General features: G+C 42.2%; 1 protein-coding gene across 2 annotated transcripts in view; it reads left to right on the top strand.

Moving 5' to 3' along the window:
• FNDC3B (fibronectin type III domain containing 3B) overlaps positions 1-18,582 on the top strand; it is a 210,000-nt gene that overhangs the window by 115,455 nt on the left and 75,963 nt on the right. For both annotated transcript variants that reach the window (XM_049803975.1, XM_049803976.1), the window contains one exon: positions 17,731-17,789. In XM_049803975.1, coding sequence (XP_049659932.1) covers positions 17,731-17,789 — 59 coding nt within the window. The remainder of the gene's footprint in view (positions 1-17,730; positions 17,790-18,582) is intronic.

The following is an 18,582-nucleotide window of genomic DNA, read 5'->3' as shown; positions in this document are numbered from 1 at the left end:
GCATCAGTACGTAGTACTACGGCACGACATAGCGCTTGCTTTCCTCGGGGACCGCATCTTTTGGAAGCAAAGCCTCGGAAGCTGCCTCGGGGCTGGGAGCGTGGCGAGGAGCTTGCCCAGTGCTGGGTGCGTGCCGGCACTCCCGATGCTTTGAAGGGCGATTGGAGCGCCCGTTTTAATCGGTGGAGGAATACGATCTGCACGGTGGTGTCTGCGACAGGGAAGATAGGCGTTTCTATTCTTGGATATCCTACCCCTGTGTTTAAGTAAATGCTTGTCCTGCTCCTTTTTTCTCGGAAGTAATTTCTTCGAGGGTTGTGTTGCTCCTTGCTGAGTACCTCCAAGCAATCTCTGCTACGTCTGCACCAAGGTTGTTACAGAGCACTGTAAGAATAGTATTGAAAATGTTCGGTGTACGATGCAAGGACAACTCTACTTTTTTCCCTGAAAATGTATGACATAAGTCACAGGACATGAGATATTTAAGTTAACAACGTACTTTTCCATCAAAACATACGCTTATTGCATCTGTTACACCCTGAGTAAGCGCTCAAGGAAAATTCTGCCGTGTGTCGATACCTTACTGCTGCTTTCCAATATTGAAAGAACCAGGGGGTTTCCAAAAAGCTGATTCAGCCCTAGTAGAAGAAATGGGGTGATAGCATCATCAATAGTACAAAAGTAAAATAAGTAAATGACTCCGGAGTACTTTTGGTTCAGTCACCTCTTCAATTGTGGATCGAGCATGTGCTCCTCTATGCCTCTATACAGCGCTCTATACAGCGCGGTGGTACATTAAAAATACACTGCCGCTTCTATTACGCACCCTTATCCCAGGCTGGCCCTTTAACGTAGCATCAGGACCTCTTTTTAGTAGGGAAATAACAGTTTCAGATTGGGGATATAAATGCAGTTCCTCTGGCCTTTTCCATCGACAGCAGCATGTCTTTATGTCGGGAGGTGCACTTGTAAATAAAGATTTCTAGTTATGCTGGGTGCTGGAAATATGCCTTTTTAAGGCAAAAAAAGGAAACTGACTTATAATTGAGAGGAAAGTTAGCAGCTATCCTGAGTGTTTGTTGTAGTAGGATGGATGGTGTCTTGTACAGGCAGAAGATTTGGAGGTATGATGTAGGGATTCTGATTTAAAATCCATACTGTAGCTTTTTTTGCAGAGCTGTTTTAAAAACTGAATGGGAGAGGAGGGAGCAAGGTTGGGGTTTTTTTAGTAGTTTTTTGTTTGGTTGGTGGGGTTTTTTTGGTGTTTTTTTGTTGTGTGTGGTTTTTTTTTTTTTTTTTTTATAAAGGAGCCTTGCCATGTAAAAGGAGCTTTAAGCGGAAATCCTGTCCCATTCATGCTGTCCTTTATGAATTTCAGTCTGAGTCACTTCCTTCTCATGCAGTCAGTGGTTCACTTCTTGGTCATGTCGTGATCTGGTAGTTTGAGAAATTTTGTGTGTGGCTGCAAGTACTATGGGAACATAAGCAGTTTTGAGCATTCTTACAATGCTTTTCCCTATTTGCCAATAAAACATCTTTTTTTCTTTCAAATCAGGTATAATCTTTTTTTTTTTTAAATCTTCATTGAAGTTTGAAGAACCTAAGATAGCCAAAACTAAACCACTTCAAATATGTAAAAGTAGAAAGCAGGAGATGGATTGTTATGTGCATCCTGTCCAGGAGCTGGGTGGGTGCTGGGAACTGGGTGCCAGAATAAACAGACCTAGCCTGGGCTGGGAGGGAGCTCCGGGGGGGTCGCATGAACCTTTTATGTAAGCGTTCCTTAAAGAATATTTTTTTTGTGGGGATTTGAGAAGCTTTGGCTCTACTGGGTCAGAGCAGGGGCCCATCTAGCCCAGTGGTCTGTCTTCAGCAGTGACGATGGAGATGCTGCTGGGGCAGAGCCTGCGAGCCCAGCCCTGTCCTGGGTACCAGTCCCTGCTCCTCCACCAGCATCCAGACCTGCCGGGCATGATAGAAGGTTTAGTTCTGCCTAGTCCTTTGGGTACCCTCTTGTCAACTTGTTGTCTGTGAACTTGTCTAACTTTTTTTTTTTTCAAAAGCAGACTTGCTTTTCAGCTGCCCGAAGTGAAGAACGCTGACGCGGTGTCCAGTTTACTTTGCTGAGCAGCAGGTTTCTCGCAGGTAGCATTGGCGTGCTTTACATATGGAGGAGGGAGAAAAAAAGATGAGAATGATTAATAGTTCAAAGAGTTGGTGTAGACTACAGATAGATCGTAAACTTCTGTAGTACCGTTGTCGTATGCGTACAATCAGCTGAAAACCTCAAAGATGTTGCTTTCCTGTCGTTGAGGTTTTGCGAATCTGATTTTGTGCACTCAAGCAGCCTTTAGGTACTCCCAAAGGTGAAAACCATTGCTTCGTATTCCTGCCTGCATTGCTGATGGACGTTTCTCAGGAGATGTGGCTAGCGCTATGTGCTCATTTCTTTGAGGCGAATGTGTCAGGAACACATGGAAAATGGGCTTAGCAGGAGAACTTTCTAACTACGGTGGGTTTATTTTGAAAATACTTTAAAAGTACTGAACTCAGCAAACCAGAAGTTCCGAGATGAAGAAATAAATTTGACTGGTATGGCCAGCCTGGGCTGATGCTAGCAAGAACTAGTACCAGCAAGTATCCCCGAGCTGTGTGGGATATGCTCTGCAAGCTGCTAGAACATGATGCAGAGTGGGTGACGACTTACAAAAAACCAGAGCTGCCGCTCTCTTGATACAATCCTATCCTGTTCTCTCTCTCTTCCTTATAACATTTAAATATATTTAGAAATTTTTTTTTCTATTTTTGTTTTTTAATTGTATTAAGTTGTTTGGTTTTGTTTTTTTTTAATCCACAGCCTGTGAATTAAAGGGAAATTGAGGGAGCAGTGATTCAATGCAGACAGGAACCAGGCAAAGTTCCTCTACTTACTCATTCTAGATCCTGTCAATTCTTTTCTATTTTGGTCCTGAATCTGTTTTGCAAGCTTATTGGGCTGTATATGTATCTGTACCTATATGTCCTATAGATTTAAAAGCTTCGAGGAGTAGTTTCATCACTTTTGGTCCATGTAAGTACAGAGCCTGAGAAACAGTATGGCAATATACATAACTTTTATGTTCTTTTAGCCAGGAACTGATTTTTGATATATACCAATAAAGACCTTTGTTACACCAGCGTAGAAATGTTCTGCAGAAAAAAATTGTCAGAAATGGTTCTTCCGCTGACAGACAAAATACCCCTATATAAGTGCAGCTTCCCTGGTTTCCCTAAATGTATTTGTTTCTATAAAATAAGAAGATTTAACAAGATTGTCTCCTGAAGACAGCTCGTCAAAACTGACACAGTGATTTTATTAGTAATATGGAAAAAACCACTCTGAAGACTAAAATACATCTGTCAGGCTATGTGAATTTTAGTAATATACCAAGTAATGAAATGTGAAACATAATATTTACTGGAAACAGAGACGTGTTGAATCTTGCAAGTATAGATCAGCATCACATATGAAATCTGAATAGTATTACTGTTCCTACTGCATTTTTTTAATTGTTTCAGCAAATAATACTACTTGGCTGAATTGTTTAGACTTATATATCTAATTAGAAATATATATTGCATGTTGTGCGCTTGCTGTTTTTCTTTAAGTTTTAATAAGTGAGAGGAAATAGGGTGCATTAATTAGGGCACTAGTCTGAACTTGAGAAACCACAGTTAATTTGTGACACCGGGGAATTTCCAGTGTGATATCCTTGTGCCTCGACCTTATCTCTCACATCATGACCGAGCTTGTGGTTTTGTTTGCTTCTATTTGGAAATATGCCTACTTCTTAAACAATCTTTATCTTTTGTATTTTCTCTAAAATAATAGGCTGTGAAATTGTTCATCCAAGGCAGAAAACAGAATGGTTACGACTTTCAGATGCTTCTGATGTTAACATGCTGAGAGTACACCTTTGTCTACCAGACTCAACTCCATTAGCTGGGCCACACAGATTCTTTAACAAAGAATATTTTACTTAATAGTCACATAAAGTAACCACTTCAGCGAGCTCTATATAGGCTGATGAATATATTAGAAACATACTGACATCATGTAGGGTTCAGGCAAAGCACATTCCCAAGATCATGTCTATTTGTATGCATGCAAGAATTTATCCAGATCAGGCTTAACTGATGACTTTTTTTCAGCAAAAAGAATTGCTGAAATGTTTATCCAGAATCACCAAGAAAGACACTGTGTTGAGGGAGAGAAACAAATGTCCGTTACCTCTACTGTCTCGAAACTTGACTTGCATCATGGGGCTTTGATGGAGAAAGGTAAAAGCTAAATATCACAAGTAGACCGGTGGTACTGAAAAGCAAGTCCGTGCCCAGTGCTGATGTGCTGCCTCCCTCCCTCGGCCGTTGCTTTGCCCAGCCCCAAACCCAGCAGTGTTCTGCTTTTAGCTGCCTGTGGGTCGGTCCTTCTAGCGCATCTCGACCGAGTCTTTCCCAGAAGTCCGCTGTGTGCAAAATAATTTCCAGGAATTTACAAGCCTATGAAAGCTTGTCTGCATGTGAAATGTTGGGAGCAAGGAGGTATTTTCTTGCTGTACCCATAGTGCAGGAACAAAACCAAAGTTTACGGGAAGCCTAAATGCCATGGCAGTCCTACCTTCTTTCACGCTACATTGCTTCGTTTGGGCAGAAGGCTGGTTTGTGCTTCGTTAGCACAGAGTCCTGCAAACTGAGGGGGAGCTGGGGCAGGGAGAGAGGAGATATGCACACTCTATTTTTATGCACTTATCTTGAAAGACTAAAGAACCAGCTTCGTAACTTAGGCACCAGAAGTTGTTGATAAGAGATTCTCTTCATCAACTAAATGGGAGCATCGCCTCTCAATTTAATGGCCCAATATTCTCCCATCTTCGGTGTCATCTACTTTTAAAGGTGAACATAAACATGTCAAACTTGGTGTCATCCAGACTTTTTCTAACTGGAAATGCAAACAAAACATGGGGGGTAGCTATGGTACCTGTGATCCAGTACGGTTATAAGCTGCTCTGAGAATTGATCTCTTGGGCATCCACAGCTCTAAGGCAAATATGGGGCAGAAGGGGTGACCGCAATTCTGGTTACATTTTTCAGTCTCATCACAGAAGCTCGGACAAAATAAACCTCAGTCGAAGCTCCCTAATCTTCCCAAGTGTGCTAACCCGCTAGAAACACGGCTCCAAGTCCACCCAGGAAAGTGTAGGGCATTTCTAGTAAAAAGCGGGAAGATCTGGATCCAGGGCTCCCATTTGACCTTAACGGTGACTTAAAAACCCTTTTGACGGTGGTTGGAGTTTTTTCTCCCCTAGGCTGTTTTTCACAATCCTGATCAGCCCCTGGGGGGGTGTACTGGATAAGCTATCGCTCCCGGATTTATCGGGAAGTCAGTGCTGAGTGACGTAAGGCACAACCTCTTCCCCCAGAGGATCTTTATATTATCTCGAGAATTTGCAGCTTCTGCTGCAACTGACAGTCAAATCCAGAAGACTGAAATCTGAGTCTTTTTCCTAGGAGTTTGCGTAATTTATAGATATCCAACCGACAGAAGAAAAAAAAACCCCATACCAAGTACGTTTTCATCCTGCTTAAATGTTCAGTGGTTAAATCCCCAGGCTGGGGAGAAGAGTTACACAAAGGTCTCAGAGCTTCAGAGCAAGATAAACAGTGTATTTTCACTAGTTAAGAGGAGATAACGTGGACCACCGACAAAGGAAGGGAACGATGTTTCCCTTATTTGGCGATATCTGGGACATTGAGCCAGAAGGGAGAGGGTATTTATAGGGGAGAGGTAGAACACTTCCTCCCTCCGGAGTATAAAAAATAAAACACCTTTAAGTCTAATAATTTAATGAACAACTCTTATTTGTATACCCAGATGTTCTGAACAATGTTCATCTGTATATTCATCTGGATTTGCAAAGGCGGTGAAATGAAATTTCATGTCCCACTGAAGTTAATGGGATTTGTTTACCTAACTCTCTTAGGCTGTGCTTCAAAACCCGTCAGTTTTCCTTTTCTGAGGAAGGGCGGAATTTGATTTCAAAAGTTTTTGTGACCTTCAGTATATTTTCTTTTGGGGGTGGACAGGGCACCTTTATTTTTAGAAATGCAGGATGATACTTTGAGTATTGCGATTAACAGAAGGGATAGACACTGTTCTAAAATGAAGCAGCCATTTCAGTCTTCGCCGAGGTTTATTATAAAAGATTTTGTCCTGAAGCTTGAATTTGTTTTTTGTTTGGCTTTTTTCGGTAAGGAGCTGTGCTTAGAAGCAGCTGCTTTGATTTACTGTGATTCATGTGACTTTTGCCTGAATTTCATCTCGGCAATGAAATCCAGATCGAGTTGAAATTCCTGTAGCTTTGTGGAAGCCTTCCTAGCGAGCTGTAATCAGGTGGATATTTCTGTGAAATATTTTAAATGTTTGGAAAGATTCCGAGTGGTGAAACTGGTTGTGCAAATATCCAAGATTGTATTTTGCCATTGTCCTGTACAGGACTGTTAATTGCACAGGCAGTTTTTCCAGCTCACTAGTAGTCAACCGGTGCAGACATAGATCAGGTTTTTTAAACGTTCTTGAGTACACTCTTCACATCACAGGCATGGGAGGGCACTGATTACATCATGTCAGCATTTTTTTACTTTTGCATTGTAGGAATTTAGCACCTGATCTCTATTAAATGTTCTGTTTAATGTAATTCTAGCTCACGTAGTCATAGTTCATCATTCAGACTTGACTGCAAAACAGTTTAGGCTGGGATTAGTCCAGTAAGTTGATGGTCATCTGTCACCAGGAAGATAACTTCTGTTCTGTTGTCAATCTGTAGGAGATTGGGTTGATTTAAAGAGGGGAGTGGGAGCTCGCTGTCTTGCCCATCTCTGAGCTGTAGTGCCTGGGCTGAGTGGAAAGAAAAAAATGTTCTTTCTTTTCCTGGATTACTGCAATCTCCTCCACCACTCATTGCGTTCTGATTATCTCACTGTTTTCATCTGGAAAAAGAGGTCAATAATGTACACTGGTAACAGAAAAGCTAGGCTGGGGTTCGTTCAAAAAAATATTGTGACCCTGCAGCCATTTACTAGGTTGACAGTGAAAAAATCCCAGTGCAGGCTCCGTGAAAAATCTTTGTGTTTCAAGTGTTGTAATTTGGAGTGGGTTTTTTGTTGTTTTTTTTAAAAACAGACTTTTCCTGTAGAGTCTAACCTCTTAAAAACATGCAGATGGTATAAGTAGTGCCTATAAATAAAGCTTCTGCTTTATTGTTAAGACAAAATCAAGAACAGTGAAAAGATGGCACATTTTCTATATTTGCCCTGCTTTAGAGAAAGTTTTCCCTGCTTACCTTCTTGTAAAGGATGAATAGCTGACTCTGTTCTTGAAAGTGAAATAGTAGTTATCGTTAAAACCTAGCATCCCCGAGCACTTTTAGTTACCCATCGTGACATCTAAAGAAGACATTTCTCCATTACTTTCTTCTTTGATTCAAGCGAGGCTGAGGAGTTGTGACTGAGGGCGAAATTTGGCTTGTAGTTGTTTTCTTAAAGTTGCTTAGACCATAACGAATAGCCTTATGCCTTTGCATTGGGGAAATGCTCTGCTGCCTTCATGTTGTTGTAGCAAACTCAGTGGCTTTATAATGTTCATTGCCAAGGACGTTGTTAATTTTGGCTGAGGAGCTCCATTTAATCCCGACCAAGTTTGGAGCTCCTATGGAGTCTGTTTTGGCTGTGCTGTCCGATTGTTCTTCTGTGCAAATATGCAGTTTTGCAGGTTATTTAGCTAGGTTTTTTGTTTGATCAGGAAAATGCTATTATTGTGTTTAATGGGCAGACTATCAAAGGTTTTTATTGGCCATTTTTTATACGGTCATATTTTGGAGGTCAAGAAAAAGTAAGTTTTATTTTGGGTTCAGTACTGATGCCATTGTCTCCCCCTGTATTGGAGACAGTGTTTCAGAGAAAATTATTTCCTGATCGGCATGGGGCAGCAGTCACAGGGTTTAAAACCCTAGACTGGTGACACGGGAGACATGTCAAAGTCTGTGTTTGATAGGGATTGTGCTTTCCGCCTCAATTCTTAGAGGGTGCAGGGATCACCTCTGCCACGGGTAGACCTGCTGGCCGTCTCAGCAGCGAGACCAGCGAGTGACCGAGACATGCCCGGGCTGCCTCCTGCTTCTCGAGCTGGTGGTGAGATGGGACCCGCTTGGGAAGAGAAGACGGTAGTTTTTGGTGCTGTCAAACTTGTGCTTTTCGTCAGCGTAAGGAGAAGAAGTCGTGAGACTCTTTTCAGGGTTTGTGGTGCTCAGGCTTTCGCTTTGCCCGGCAGCTGAGAGTCAGTTGCTGTGATTGAAGGGAGCCTTTTCTTTCCGAGAGGAAATCTTGCCTCTGTAAATGCCAGATAACGTCATTTCACAGCTGGCATCAGACGACCTTTTGAGTCCCTGTTGAGCCCTTTTGCATATTAAGAAGCTTGGGTATCTTGGCCTCCCAGTTGTCCCTCCCCTCCTCTTCTTGCCTTGGGCTGGAGAAACGTGTAGGGCTTTTATGGCCATGTCACTTGTGGCAGCCCCGGGTCATAATAATAGTAAGGTGATGATCTCTGCAGAAGTTACTTCTCCTTTTGAATGACCGCTCGGTTCATCAGACTTGGAGGGCTGCCGGAGGCTGCCGTGCCAGGTTGTACCCTGGCTCTGGAATACTAACGAAGGCAGGACGGACAGGCGGTCACGGGCTGAAGCTACAGGGAATGAAGAGAACTGAGGGGGGGAAAGCATGGAACAGTACACAAAGAAATGAAAGGAATTAAGGGTAAGGCAATGCCACGCATCCCAACTATCATAGGAAAATCATGAGAGGTTTGAAGAACTTCGTTGTATCTAGGAAAAGATTAGCGTCTGCTAGCAAAGTTTGTAGCAGGAATGAAACATAAGATTTTTTACCTGGGAAGTGGGAGTCAGGAGAGCTGGGAAAATTTTAGGAGGGCCTCTCTGTCTCCTTGTCAGTTCAGAAAAAAATCATTATTTGAACACAAATAATCTCACTTATATTTTAACAGTTCTCTTGTCAATCCTCAGGCTGCACCTTAGACAAGATGCAGGAAGGGACAATGTTGATTAAAATAATTACTTAATTGGAAAGGATGGATTGTGTATCTTTTTTGTAGCCATTTACTTCAGTCCTATCATACTTGGTGAACTGCACTGGGCTACAGGGTCACAACAGCTAACGCTCATGTAGAAAATACAGGACTAGAGAAGAAAAACTTGTTTTCAAAGACTGCCTGTATGATCTTGACTAGTGAGTTACAGCATTGAGCTGCTGCTCTTTCTGGTGCAAATCAAGCGTGCAACCCACGGAGCAGTGCTCTATGTCCCTCCTGAGCCAAAAGGTGAACCTGCTATATCTCCAAGCTATATAGATCAAGCTCGAGCGACTCGAGATTTTTTTTAGCTGCAAAGGTTCAACCTTTTTAGTAGTTGCCACACGTAGGAGAGTTTGCTAGAACGAGGAGGCATTACCACATAGCGTATCTCCACCTGTCTCGCACACGTGAATGCTTGCCTGCCTGCTCAAACAGGAGTCTTGCTTATGCCAACGCAACTTAGAAGAGCGCTTTGAAATTGCAGCCTGTAGCATTGAAATTATGCTAATAAAAAGCAACGGAATTTTAAATAGTTGTTCTTGGTTATCTCCTTTTTCTATGAATCTGCTGTGCTGTTTTTAAAAGTATATTTGACAAAAAGATGGAGGGGTGGCCGCTGCCTGTGGCAGCGTGCTAGTCAGCCCTTCTTTATCTGCAAAGTTTTTGCTGTCTTCTCAAACCCAGGTAGCCTGTCGGCTGCTGTTACGTAATAGCAAAAGGGAAGCTGCCAAAAATGGAAAAAAATAATTATTTTGATGCGGAAAATAAGCTAAAGCAAGTCAAAAGTACGAAGGAGAGCTCTCCAAGAAGAGGTCCTGTGTCTAAGCGGTTTGTTGTTCCAGCAGATTCAGCTTGGGCTTTCTCTGTTTCTGGGGGTTATGTCATTGTTTAATTTGGTGTTCCTTCAAAACCAGCCAGCTGCAGCCATATGCAGCGCATTGCCTCTGTTATCTTCTTTGCGAGATGTACAAAGCGCTTTCTTAAGATGTAAAATGTATGTGATAGAGATGGGCGGGGGGGAGTTGCTGTATTTTACTAAGAAGGCCCTTTTCTGCCTTCTAATGGACCAACTGTGTGTTCACAGTAGGAATTCACTCAGATCTTTAGCCAATAAAGTAGGAGTTGTTATTGCTGTCTTCCAGCAGTAGCAGCAAAGAAGCAGAGACAAACAAACGCAACATGTCACTTACACTCCGTTTGTCCCTTGCATCCAGCATTTCATTTCCCTTGTAGGTTACTACTGATCTTATTTTCCTTGCTCCATCCCAAGCAAAAATATACATCAAAACAATACTGGGGGATAGGGAGGATTGAATGCGCTTATGTTTATTTTTAAAACACTTTTTAGTAAAAGTGACTTCATTACGCACATCTGAGTCCTTCCGCATCTGCTTGATGTGAAAACATCTGATGCTTATCCGTGCGATAGCAGATATCTTTTGTTAAAGAAGGATGGCTTGAAGCAGAGAGACAAACCATATGATGTGAATTTGCACTCCAGGTATTTTGGAGTGTCCTGCCCCATTGACAAGAGGATACTGAAGCAGCCAAGGTAAAACTGTCAGGTTAATAGAGATGGACTATGGCCAGGACATCTTTGAAACATCTGATTAAATTCATGCCTAAAATACAGTGATGGTGAGGCAAACATGTCAGTTATCCTTTGCTTTAAGTCCCAGTGAGTCAGGATGGCTAGAGATTATTTTTTTTCTTATTTGAGGTCTGAGAACGTAAGTTTCTCTGGAGTTTATCCAAGGGTTTTGTTTTGTTTGCCTTCAGTTTTGTAGGGAGTGGTTTGATTATTTTGCTACCTACGTATAATTTGGTCTTTATGGCCGAATACTGAAAGATAAGCCCATAGATACCAAGTCAGGCATTTTAGCAGGAGAATTAAGATAGCAAGAGTGGGAAGTCTCTTAGAAATTGAAAACTTACGTGAGATGCTTGTGCACAGCTATTTTTTTAAGAATTAGAACGTGTTTCAGTGATTGGATCTTTTCTTGAAATTAGATAACGTCGAGATCTGTACCTTGGACACGGGAGCTGCAGTCGTGTTTTATCTCTAGTGTTTTTTAAATTAGCTTTCATGTAATTAGCAGAAATTTGAAATATTAAATCTTTAGAAATCTCATCCAGGTATTTGTAGGCTTAATTAATAATCATCCTTGGTGTATTATGTTTTAGCATGGTGTGATTGACTGCTTTGAAGACAAATATTTCTTTCACAAGTTTTTGATTCTAAGGCGCTCTCATTTTGCCCGTTGTGGAAGTGGTGCTGACGAGTTCCATAAAGCACCGTGTGTTCAGTGTGACACTGGATTTGCTCTTCTCAATATTACCTCTGTTAGCCCGCACATAGCCCTGCAATTTATCCGTGACCCTGCCCTGCACTGGACTGCCTCTCTGACAAGCTCGAAAGGTGCATCAAATTGGATTAGGCAGGAATCTGTCCTAGGTCTGATTTTATTCAATATTTTCATTAAGGAGCTGAAGGATGGAATAAGGATGGATTCTTATTCAATTATAGTCCATATCAGGCTCTGACAGGATTGAGAGTGCTTGGTGGCTTAAGGAGGACAGGACAGGACAGGAGGACGACTCAAAAGCCTTCAAAGAAAAACAGTTTGATCAAGACAAGAGCAAAGTACTACATTTCAGCCAGTCCTTCTCAAACCTGCATTTTATTTTTTATTTTTTTTGCTATGCAGTATTTCTGCGCAGTAGTTCGGGGAGGTATAGCAGACCGCAAAAACCAAGAGTCAATTTGCCATATAGACAAATAGAAAGAAGAAACCTCAAAGCGAGCTGTATAAATGAGTATGTCTCTCCTTACTTGGTGCTGCTAGGGCCTTGGGTGGAGTGGGGTGGCCAGGGCTGCTAGCGCATCTTCAAAAGGATGGAGAGCAATTTAAAAAACACTCCAGAGGACAGCAGTAAGTGGGAGCTGTGATCTGGTAAATACAGGTATGAAAGAAATGAGCTTGCCTCACTTAAAGAGGAAAAAATGCCTTCAAGTATGTGACGGATTACAACAAAGAAAGTGGTGATGAATTCACCTGCAGTGGGTGCGCAGGAAAGAAGTAATAAGTTTAAGGTACGGCGGGGAAAGTTGACGAGATAATCTTCCAAATGATGAGGAGAGTTAGGTACTGTGGTGGATTGCCTAGCCCAGGAGGTTTTGAGATTGCCTCGATCACGGGGCAGGAGGTTATTTATGTAATTTGTATTTATTTGGTTTTTTTTAAAAAAGGGCTAGGCAGACATCTCTGAGGAATGGTTTAGGTATAGATGATCAAGTTTCAGTGTAGGAGGATGGGCTCGATGACTGTGTCACATCCCCTCCCGGTCCTGCTCTCTGTGTGACAGCTGCAGCGTGGCATCTGCAGTTTTAGGTTTGTTCTTGTACAAGGAATTTTTTAATGTCCATTTCTACAATTCTCTGAAATTAAAAAGTCTGTATGTGTTCTTCCTTGTGTCTTGAGCTTTGACACCGGCAGGCAGTTCACAAAGGAGCTGGGCCATGTTTTGAAGAGTTTATTTTCTTGTGGGTTGTAGGTTGTGCTGTACGTGACTGATAAAAGATCTTTCTAGCATTAAAGCTGGTCACAGCCCCAATAAATCTGGAACAAATTCTGAGAAAGCATGTCATGTTATGACTGGCATATCTGTGAGCATGGAGCTCTGCTTGAGAATTAGACTAAAAGTTTGCAAAGTGCTAGTGCTGATGTCATTCCCTTGGAATGGAAAGGCTGTTGAAACAGTAAATACTTTCTGTGGCCAGAAGCTAAGTCTTGAGCTGGACCTTTTCCTCTCTTCCAAGGAAAGAATGCAGAACAAACCTAAAATGTGTAGTTGCAATGGGAAAATCTTAATTAGTTTAGAGCTTTTAGCTCTTTCAAACCATTTACATACACAGCTGCTGTTCATGCAAACGTGAAAACTATTCATGGAAACTTCAGACTTACCTTGAAATGACAAGTTGGGGGGGGTGGGGGGTTTCCTGTTTTTTAGAGCTGTGCTTGGTGTTCAAAAGTATGGTTGGAAAGGTCTGAAAATTATATTTGTACCCTACGTGCAGAAAGGAACATAGACGCAGGCTAACAGAAGCATATAATAAAAGGCTTTAGTTCAGCAAGACTTAACACTGAAACCTGTTAGCACCAAACAGCTGCTGGGAAAGTATTTAATTTTTAGGGGCATTTACTTTTGGTTGTATCTGTGGAGTTTTGGTTATGACCCAAAACTCTGAAAAAAGAGAGACGACCAAAATATAAACTTAGATGTGGTCCAGGTCTTACAGCTGGCTTCTCTGCTGCGAAAGGTTAGTCTGGCACATTGGATCCAAATAACCCACAGCCTGGGAATGAGAACCTAATGCTGCAGCTTGGGACAGCTATAATACCTCTTAGACACCGAGATCTACAGGATAACTCAGATTTTTGTAGTGTCCCTCGGAGGACCCCGTTGAGCATTCACAAGGAATTCATCCCCACCCCCAGCTTCCTCCTAGGAGGAAGAGTTTTGCCATGACAGATGTGGGGAACAGATGTTGAGAGGAAAAGTTAAAACGGGACAATGACCTGAAGTGTTAGTTGGGCTCTTCCTTGACGTGACTGAACTTCTGTTCCCGGTGGCAAAGGAGGAAAGCAGCACGTGTCCGCTGCCCGTCTCCGCAAGGCCCAGCGTTAGCGTCGGGGGTTGACACGTAGAGCTTTTATGTGTTTGTGTCGGATACTCGGTGCTCAATTAGCTGAGGAAGAGAGAGGGAGGGACAAAGAATTAAATCAGCTGTCTGTTATTCAAGGACAGTTAGTGCGAAGTGGGTGAATCATGCTCAGCTACCCAGCACCTTTCCCGAGCGGTTGTAGGTAATTTTTCTGAATTTCAGTCTCCTGTTTCACATCAAGGCTTCCCCTTTCCTTCCTCCTGTTCTTCCCCACCTTTCCACCGCTGCATCTGTGATGTCTGGGAGATGCTCGTGCTCCTTGTCCCTAAATGCCCCAGTGAGCTAATCCAGTAGAAGAGTCCTCAGTGGCTCATGAGTAACAATAATAGTGAGCTAGCAAAAAAGGCTTTTCACCAATTCTGTATTATCGGCCTAGAGCATATAGGATGGGGTTTTTTTCTTCCCTTTCTTTTTTTATTTCAGAAGGATTTCTGCTCTTTGTTGGCTTGGGGGAAAGATGTTGAGCTCGATAACTTAATGTATTGCGAGAGAAGTTGGCAGGTGAGACCCACTTCCCTACTGATGGAGGGATTCAGGACAGGTCTCGTTCTCCTTAGCTCAGTCTAGCTCAGGAGACTGTGAATAATTATATTTATTACCAAAAGGAGATCAACCGTCCATAGAAGTCTTGAGAAATTTTTATGGCTCTTGAAACGGGAAACTAAGTATTTAAAATACTATAAGAAGGTGACAATTCTGTGAGCTACTTTCTCTCTCCCAAAAAGGTTGGCTTCAGTTTTATTAACAAGTTTTTCCATGGGGCAGCTTTGCACTGGGTTTTGGTGGGGTTTTTTTCTAGCTTTCAGACAGAGGTTGGGCTCAGTGACCTTTCCTGAGGTCCCCTTCCAACCTGAGCTATTCTCTGATGCTATTATAGATACCACTCGTTCATATTTATTGCTTTCTGTCTTTAATTCTACATTTGCTCTGTTTTCACAAAGCATTACCCATTATTCACGGGGCTTTTTTGGTTTGAACTCGGTGCAGGGCTCAAAGGCACACACTGTTCTTTCCATACGGTACAGTGATTTCAAAGCATGATGAAAGGGCACTTCTTACTATAGGCTTTTCTTTCTTTGCTGCTGTTCTTGTAAAATGGTTTATGGCATTAGTGAATCAGCAACATGAGATACATCAGCTCTGTAAACGTGAAGTGGTTTGTGCGTGTGTGCAAGTGATCACTTGCACCTGCCCAGTCTCACCTGTGAGCACTCGGGACGTTCAGCATGGGGGATATCTGCCATAGGTGGTCAGCATATGTGCATCATCTGATACATCTTATTCTTCAGACAAAGTGTTGGAGTGCCTATTCATATAAGTATTATTCACCAACTTTAAACTCAATTCTTAATTTTTTTTGCACTCACATTGTCACCTTAGGTCTGTGTGTGTCCCATTCCCCCTCTCCCGAAAATCTTTGAAGGGTATTTCTTTTCTTCTACCTCCAGCTTATCTGTATAAACTCTAGGTGACATGAATATCCACATTGTCCACATAAATATCCACATGTCCTTAATAACTGAAAGCTACAGTGTATCTGGTACTTGGAGCCTTCTCCTTGTAAGCAAGCTACATATTTGGGGAGCTAATATAAAAAAAATTCCTTAGTAAGACTCTTCAATGAGAAGTCTAATGTACTTTTTTTTTTTTTTTAAATTATATATTGCTGGGTATACCCAACTTAGGTCTTGAAGTTCCTGTATGTGGAGCGGTTTGAACCTTCAGCCCTGACCTGCAAGGGTCAGAGGACTTAGTTACTGTACAAAGCGATCGTTTTTCACGGGAGAGGGAAGTGAGATTTCTTTGGGCTTCAGAGTTTGTTTTCCTCTCCTGCTTAGTGTGACAGAGATAGCATCCTTGCTAGAAAGCAGAGAGAAGGAAGAAAATTCAGTCCACATGTTCAGGATTTAAGGTTGAGAATGATTCACGCTTAGCTTCTGGGGGTTGTAATTAGGGGTGACATAATAACCATAAACTTTCAATAAAATAGTAGCAGCGTTTTTGTTACGCTCCAGAGCTGCAGAAGCTGCTTCTGATTAGCATCCCTTCGAGATAAGCCTACAGGACCTCTGCAGTTTCCAGATCTGGATCCAGGCCTTTGTGGTGCTGTCCTACTTCTGTACTGATCCTGAAGGGAACCCTGAATTCTGAAACTCCCCAAACTTTGATAACATTTTCCCTTGGATCAGCATCTCAACCTTTTCGTTAGCCATTTTAGTCCATCTGGGTAGTTTTCAAGTCAGTATTATCTTAATGCTGGCTAAATCCTGCCACTTTATACACTTTATAATACACTCTGAGGGTTATCTACTATGGAAAGAAACAATCATGCTATCCTCCTCTTCTCCTGAATTATTACTACTCCTTTCTTTTCCAAGTGGCTGAGACTAAAGAATCCAGGAATGCACGGAGCAGGAGATCTGTCATTCCCACTCTGCACCAAGGTGCATTCTTGTAGGGAGAGATGGGCATTTACACTGGAGCTCTGCCATCAGCATTCAGCCAATTCTATTTTTTGGCAGCTGAGCCCATGGAATTTTTAAAAAGAAGATGTACTTTTTTAAAGCAGGTCACAGACAAAAATAAAGACACATTCTTGGGCTACGAGAAGTAGGTCAGGCTTTGGGGGAATCATTTGCAAAAGCTGTTGATCTGATCTTACCAGTTTCTCTTTATTAATATTTTTTTGCTTCCTGTGCCAAATTTGTATGCCTTTTATAAAGAAGTCCTGCTCATTTTGCTTTAGGTGTGATGTATTCTTCTGCTTTGGTGAGCAAACTTTTTACATGAACATTTAAAAAAAAAAAAAGGGGGGGGGGGGTGGGGAGCAAAAAAACCTTAGAAAAAATAAGTTCCTAGTTTTCCATTAGAGAATACTGTAGTGGAAAGTGAGGCCTCTCTGTGCTGCGGTCCAAAAGGAATAAAGCTGCTTTGTGTCACCTCATTACTCTTAAGCTGATGTTTTACCTCAAGACTTTTTTGGGGGGGAGAATGAGGGAAAGGCTGATTCCACGGCTCAGATGAGTGCCTCTGCAGTTAATCTGTCGAATTTAGGGGAAGCATTTCACACCCTGCCCTGCGATAACGCCACGCAGCCCCTGCAAGAGCTGCTGTATCAGGCACAAGGCTGGGGGCAGGAGGGTGGATTCCTGCTAGTCAGGCATGCAAATTAGCCTGGCATGACTTTATTACCTTGATAATTGAAGGCAGCTGTTAGAAGAGCCCTGACCATTAAACGGTAAGAGCAGTTAAGCACAGGTAGCTGCAGGTGCGTGCCAGGGCTCGGGGCAAGCGTCCCGCACGGCTCGGCTGGGCTTTCCCTGCGCGGGGGCAAGGAGAATGTTCCTCCTCTCCGGTAGCCCGGTGCTCTGGCGAGCAGACAAATAGCCCAGCTCTGCAGCCGATGGAGTAAGGATGTGTTTGGCTAACAAACCAGGATTAGGTTCAGCAGTAATTGAGCTGTACAAACCCCTGGACTTCTTCCACGGCCAAGCTTTGGAAACAGGATGGTTTTGCTCTGTGAAAGCAAATCCCAGTTAATAACGTTGTTTGCGGAGGACACCTCTACAAATAATCCCACCTTTCTGAATTTCTGCAATTACTGGAAGTTTCGTTCTGTCCTTTTTCTCTTTTATAATTTTTTTAATATTAATCCATGTAACTGCATACCTTAAATTCACAAGAGCAAAACAGCTGGTGCTCATGTGCAGGTAATGTCTCTCTCCTATTGACAAATTCCTGAAGAATAATTGACATAGCTGACACTTTTGTTTAATATTGGTCATTTATTTTTCTTCCTATTTCCACATTCTCTATTTTACAGAATTTGATTCGGAAACAAAAAGGGTTCAAGACATTCTTTCTGGAATGGAGAAACCACAGGTATGTGATCCCAAATTACCACACACACACACACAAAATAACACACGTGATATGTAGGTTGTGTCACAACGTACTGGTGATTTCACAGGGGAGCACCTCTGAATTTTTTCCTTAGTAGTAGATTGTTGCTGCTGTGTGTATCTAACTCATTTTGCCAGGATATACATTGGAAGCGTCTTTTGTGCTCGTGGTTATTTGTAGGCTCTGCCCACTGCAGGAATCCCACCAGTTGCCTGTTTCCAGAGGACAACTCCCAGTATTCATGCTGTGAGGGGGAGCTCTGCACTGGGGTGATCTACATAGCTCCTACTCCCTCTCCCCTGGGTTTAATTTTATTTGTCAGGAGCAATTTATATCTCTAATCATGATGAAATTAAGCTAATTCTATTATTCAATGGCAATTACTATATTCCACATTTATCTGAGCCATAAAAGCATGTGAATTATAATGGAATTGAATCACCATGTAAATAACGGTAATGCTGGATGTGACCACCGTCAGGTAAGGTTCTTAATAAATCGGGTTGTAAGCCCTTTGAATGTGATGTTTTTCTAGTTTGGTGTGTCAAATGAAAACCAGAAGAGTATTGTTGATCTAAATGAATGGTCCAAACGAGCACTTGAAGAAGCAGTCACAAGACAGAGGGATGCGGCTCTGGTTTATCTCCTTTGCTCTGTCAGGGCTCAGACCTTTCTCTGTCCAGCTGGAAAGCTAGTAAAAAAGTAAGCAAATAAAATAACAGTTGGAAAGCTCGTCTAAAGACTGGGTTCAACAGTAGCTGATAGAGGCTGA

The sequence above is a fragment of the Accipiter gentilis genome, chromosome 6 (genome assembly GCF_929443795.1).
Source record: "Accipiter gentilis chromosome 6, bAccGen1.1, whole genome shotgun sequence".
NCBI lineage: Eukaryota > Metazoa > Chordata > Aves > Accipitriformes > Accipitridae > Astur > Astur gentilis.
This window is presented reverse-complemented; position numbering and strand designations above follow the sequence as displayed.